Source organism: Pogoniulus pusillus, chromosome 13 (assembly GCF_015220805.1).
Source record: "Pogoniulus pusillus isolate bPogPus1 chromosome 13, bPogPus1.pri, whole genome shotgun sequence".
Classification (NCBI taxonomy): Eukaryota; Metazoa; Chordata; class Aves; order Piciformes; family Lybiidae; genus Pogoniulus; species Pogoniulus pusillus.
In genome coordinates this window covers 15,924,999-15,930,891 of record NC_087276.1, presented here as the reverse complement: position 1 = coordinate 15,930,891, position 5,893 = coordinate 15,924,999, and the positions used below count along the sequence as shown (strand labels likewise).

Below are 5,893 nucleotides of genomic sequence, written 5' to 3'. Positions count from 1 at the left end.
TGAGGGTCGTTGGTAGGAGCCCAGAGCCCTGCCCATCTCCAGGGGCCAGGCCCCATCCCGGGCCGGTGCGGCTCGGTCCCGGAGGCGGCGGCGGCAGGACCCGGCGGGCGCGGCTGTCACTCAGCGCGCGGAGAAAGTGACAGCGGGGGCGGGGCGGCCGCGCGCGGGGCGCGTATTTAACTTGGGGCGGCGGGCGGCGGCGCGGCAGAGCGCGGCGGGCGGCGGCGGCGGCGGCTGCGGGGTGTTGCGTACAGCACCAATCCCAGCCGAGCTCACTCGAACCGAGCCGCACCACCCGAGCCCACGCGGACCCACCCGAACCTAGCCTAGCCGAGCCCAGCCCGACCCAGCAGCGGAACCGCGGCTGGATGCGCTGAACGCGGCGGGGACGCCCGGGCGCCCAGAGCATCGGCGGCGGCGGCAGCAGCAGCAGCAGCAGCAGCAGCAGCAGCAGCAGCAGCAGCAGCAATGGGTCGCCGGGGCTGTTGAGCGACGCCGAACCCGCCCCTGCCCGCCCCCCGACGAAAAGCCGCACGGACCAGCGGGCGCCGCCAGGGACCGCGCCGGGAGCTTCGCAGCGCCGGTGCCGGGGACACCCCCCACAACGCTTACACACACGCCGAGGATGCCCCGGGGGGCCGCGGGCCGCCCCAGCCGCTCGCCATGAGGAGGATCCCGGCCGGGCCGCGGGCGCTGCCGGCGCCGCCCGCCGCCGCCGCCGCCTGAGCCCCGCGCTCCGGCGGTGCCCGCGCAAGGGGCCGCTCGGACCGCCGCGCCGTGACCCTCCTCCCCGCCCCCTCGCCCGGGTTCGCCCGGCTATAAAGGAGGGTTTTATTCTCGGGCTCCGGTCTCACGCCAAACCCTGTCACACCGTCTAGACGAGCTGTCGTGGGGCTCGGCCCAGCTGTCACCATGGCGATGGAGACGACTCCGCTGTGAATTTTGGGGGGGAGCGAGCGAGAGCGGCGGCAGAGGAGGAGGAGGAGGAGGAAGGCTCGGTCGCCGCCGTACCCTGCCCTGTCCCGCCGCCGCCCGCGGGGGAGGCTCGGACCCCCCGGCGCTCTCGGCCGCGGCTGGAGCCGGCCCGGCGGGGAGCCCCGGGGAGCCAGCGGCCGCGGGGCGAGCCTCAGATGCGTCTGTCACACAAGCCCGGCCGAGCTATTTAAAGTAACGGGCCTCGCCGGACTTTTGTCTCTGCCTATTTATGAGTCCCCGAGAGCTGGCAGGCGCCGCCGGGCAGCGCTAGGAGCCGATCCCGCAGCACCGAGCCGGGGCCGCCGGGTCCCGCCCGGAGCATGACGGCGATCCGGGCGCTCCTGCTCTGCTCCTGCCTGGGACTGCTGCTACGCACGGGGGGCGGGCAACCCTTCCTGCGCCTGCGACCCTCGCCCAGCGACAACCTGCCCGTCAAAGACATCGTGGAGCACCCGGACCCCGAGTACGACCCTAAGGAGCAGGACTTGGACGAGAGGACTCTGAGGAAGAAGCTGGGCAGCCATTTCGACCCCGGTTTCATGGCCGTGGCCGTGCCGGGGCCGGCTAACGCCTCGGGCACCGAGGCCGAGGCGGCGGTGGCGGCAGCGGCGGGGCGGGGGCGGGCGGCGCTGCCCGCCGAGCTGCGGCGGCTGGAGCTGGGTCCGCCCCGGGGACCGCGCCTCAGGGTGGGCAAGAAGGCGCGGCGGAAGGTGCTGCAGTGGCTCTGGGCATACACCTACTGCCCCGTCCTCTACACCTGGAAGGACCTGGGCATCCGCTTCTGGCCCCGTTATATCAAGGAGGGCAACTGCTTCGCCGAGAAGTCCTGCTCGCTGCCCGAGGGCATGTTCTGCAAGCCCGTCAAGTCGGTCACCAAGACCTTCCTGCGCTGGCACTGCCAGGGCTGGTCCAGCCAGAAGTACTGTACCTGGATCCCGGTGCAGTACCCGCTCATCTCCGAGTGCAAGTGCTCCTGCTAGCCTCCCCCGGCCTTGCACTGCCGCCTCGACTCCTTTGGATGGCTCTTCTGGAGGAGCAGGGGGTTGTTGGGATGTTGTTTCTTTTATTGTTTTCCACCCCTCCTCGCCTCCCAGTGCAGACTCGGGGGGAGAGGAACCTGGTTTATTAATTTTTTTTTGGGGGGGGGGGAGGGGGAACGGACACACGACTTATTTTAATGTTATTTTATTTGAAAGGGGAAAAGCAAACCCAGGAACTGCAGGGCAGGCCAAAGGCACAGTAAAGCACTACAATCAGATGTCTATTTTTATACATATATAGCCTTCTAACAAAAGGAAAAGAAAAAAAAAACCTTAAAAAATAATTAAAAATAAAAATAAAAACAAAAAAAATTACCAGCCGTGTAAATAGAGAGATTTTAAAGGGGGAGGGAAAAAAAAAAGGAGGGAGGGGGGAGGAGGGAAATTGCAGCTGTTGTTTTTCTTTTCTTTTTTTTTTTTTATATTATTATAATTATTATTGTTATTATTATAATAATTATTATTTTAAAGACATAGGACCACATTTTAAACCCATCCTCACAGAAAGCTGACCACTTCCCTGCTGGTGGAAGGAAAGGCAAGAAATTTCCTTGTAAAAAGATGATTTGATCAAAAAGAGCAAGGGAGTGGGGTAGAAAAGAAGCAAAGGCAAGAAGAGCAGCATCTCTGAAGACGCTTATTTCTCTGTGCTGTGTTTTTTTTTATTTGTCTTCAGCCCTTGTCACTGACCTTTGAATTAATTTGCCAGGCTCTTTAGGGTTGGTTTGGGGGTTTTGTTTGTTTGTTTGTTTGTTTTGGGGTTTTTTGTATGTTTGTTTGTTTGTTTCTATGTGGCGCTTCCCCCCCACCCCCCCCCCTTTTTTTTTTTGAAGCGTATCGTGGTTCATTAAGGAGGAAATTCTAAAAGAGAAGTACAAATCTATGAAGAGTGGGATCGTTCTGTTGTGTGGGAATTACACATATAGTGGTGTAGAGATGTTAAAAGGAAATTTTCTGTGTACAGTTTATTTATTTTTAACGTTTGTGTATAGGAGAAAAAAAAAACCAAACAAAGAAGAAGAACAACAACAACAACAAAAAAAAAAGCTAGAGATTATGCCAGAAACTATTGGAAATGTTTACTTGAATATTCCTTTTAAAAACATATCAATGTAAATATGAGCTATCACTGATCAAAACATTTTTAGCAATAAACTCTTATCTTTGAAGGAAAAAAATACCCCTAAACCGTGCTGTGCTGCACCCCAGCTCCCTGGGAGACCAGCGGAGACCTGGATTCTTGCTGGGAGCAGGTGATGAGTTAGAGAGTGCTTTGGCTGGGCCACACTGGTGTAAATCACGAGTTGGTAGAGCTCCTCTGGACTGCCCCCTCTCCGGGACCCTGCTCTGGGAATTGGGGTTTTTTTTGTGCATAGAACCTGCTGGGGAGAAAAACAAAATCCAGGCTGGAGAGAGCTGGCTGCTAACGTATGAAAGAGCTGCGATGTCCCGGACAGGAGGTGTCATCTCAAGTCCTTGGGAGATTTCTGCTTCGCGTCGCTCGTCCTGAGCTCCCGCATGCTCCGTGGCTCTTGGATTCGGCTCTCCCGCTGGCAGAGGAAGCAGTCGAGGTTACCGCCCCAGCCATCAAAGCAACTGACACAGTTTGGCAGCCCCGTCTGTGTCAGAACAAATGTTTTTTTCTCGGCTGCCGCCACTAGCACAGGAGGGAAGGATGGAGACGAGCCCCGTGCCCAGCCCCGCTGCAGCGACGGAGCTCCGGGCCTGGCATCTGTCCCCTGCAGTGCGGCCAGGAGCGTGCTGGGGTCAGGAGGAAGGGCTCAGCCCACACTGCTACTGCGTGCCCTCAGCTTGCCACTCTCGTGTGCCAGGGCCGGTGGGATCCCGCTCTCCCGCTGGAGCCCATGGAGCCAGGGCGAAGCAGAGACAGGCTGGCTCCGCACGGGCAAGCTGCCTGCCGCCGGCTGGGGAGGAGCCCGGCATGGTGAGCGGGGGCACTGGCAGTGCGAGCCCACTCCCAACGGAGATCTGTCTGTTTGTCTGTCTGTCAGAGGGCTTGGAGCGGGGCCCTGACGGGCTGCCAGGCCGTCCCCCTGCATGCTCCGCGTGGGCTGCTGGTGCTGGAGGGGAAGGTCTGGCCGTTCCCTCCGGTGTCTGAAACGCGCCCGGCATCCCCGAGGAACAAACTGCTGCCCAAGGTCCTTGCCAGCGAGGAGCCAGGCTCCGCCAAGCTGTCTGCAGAGTGCTGGGGAGACCCGGTCCCGCTCCAGCTGGGCTCCCAGCGGAGAGTGACATGACACTGAGCCCATGGGAAGGCGCCAGGACCCTTTGAGGGGCTTGGCTCACATCCCTCTATCTTTCTCCGAGTGAACCATGGTCACACGAGCTCCTCTGGAGCAGGCTGGCAGAGCCTGGAGGTCACACATAGTCTGTGGCCAGAACAGGGAGAAAGCTTTTCTGGTGGGCACTGCGGGGAAGAGGCGTGAGGGATGGTGACATCCAGCAGCCAATGTCCCCACAGAGCCTTGTGGCCATCAACTTGGCCCCACATGAAGAGGCAGGTTGGCCTTACCATGAGTTCATCAGCAAGGGACTGGGAAGGGGGAGATGCGGAGGGCAGGGTAGAAAAGAGACCTTGGCGAAGGCAATGTGCAAAACATCAGGGGCATTTGGGAGAGGAAGGGGAAAGCTCATTTTGCAAGAGGAACAACATCTGTGGTGTGGGGGCCGAACATCTGTAGGAGGGAGCATGGGGGGAGGGCATTCTGGGAAAATATTTCTGACATAATCCCAACAGTATCTGGTGTGTTGGGATTTGGTTACAAATGGCCCTCTAAACGTCTTTGTGCGTTTTGTTCTGCTGGTTCCAGGGGCACACAGAGACCCCTGCTTTGTGCTAACCTGGGAAATAAACCACTGGCTGGGCTCAATGGCTGAGCTCAGTTGCGTGGGGGAGGCGGGGGGGGTGGGGGGGATTGGTGGGAAAAGGGGACAGCGAGATTTGTGTGAACTCCAGCGCAAACCAGCCTGAAAGCCGCCGTGCCATGTGCTGCAGGGAGGAGCGGGGCTGCCTCTGTCCTCCCCGAGGAGAACTCAGTGGTCCCGCTTGAGCCGACAGCTTGTCTGGAGGAGAATGAGAGCCGAGCGTTGAGGTGCTCAGCGCAGGCAGGGCCCGGGGAGCAGAGGGCTGCCCTGCGAGCTGTGTGCCAGGTTTGCCGGGCCCTGCTGTGCCAACCTGCCGCAGCACTCGGCACGCAGTCTCCCAGGTCACCCCGTGTCGAGGGGGCCTCTTGCTCAGCTGTCCCCCCGGGGAGGCGAAGAGTCGGACGTGTGACAGCGGGGCCGTGGGTGTGATGGGCTCGCCTCCTCTGCTGAGTCTCAAAGGAGCCAGAGACAAAGGGGAAGAAGCCTGCTCCTTTGGTGCGGTTGTTTCATTGTCTCCCCAAGCTGCTTGTGATTAAGGGACACACTGGGGAGGGGGGGGGGGGGGGCAGAATAGGGAGAACCAAAGGAACCCCAAAATGTGGTGGTGGGTGTCATTATCTGAAGATACAGGCCTTGCCCCTGTGCTCTGGGATGGTGGCCCAAGAGGATGGGCCCGAGGGTGGGTGGCATCCTCTAGGTTGGGTCACGCTTGTCATCGCGTTGGTGAGAGACGTGCAGGGCTGCGGCCACATGCTGACAGGCACACGGCACACGCCTGTCACATGCGCCTTGCATGGCTCCCCTGCCGATGCCAGGTGAGTGGAGGGACTGCTCGGCCCCTTCGCTCACCTGATGTCAGCAGGGGAACCATGCCCGTACCCTGCGAAGCCATCGCCAGCCACATGCTTTGCAGTCTTCCTTCTCTGCCCTGTGCCCTCTGTCTCTCAATGCTCTGTGTCCTCTTGTCTCCAGGTTTAGAAGTTTTAACCCCT

At 60.0% G+C, this 5,893-nt stretch overlaps 1 protein-coding gene across 1 annotated transcript; it reads left to right on the top strand.

Moving 5' to 3' along the window:
- The first annotated feature begins 712 nt into the window (after window positions 1-712).
- LOC135180315 (noggin-2-like) lies at window positions 713-2,821 on the top strand. Its single transcript, XM_064152682.1, has one exon. It carries the CDS (start codon window positions 1,296-1,298, stop codon window positions 1,953-1,955), a length of 660 nt encoding a protein of 219 aa, XP_064008752.1. The 5' UTR covers window positions 713-1,295; the 3' UTR covers window positions 1,956-2,821.
- The last annotated feature ends 3,072 nt before the right edge of the window (window positions 2,822-5,893 follow it).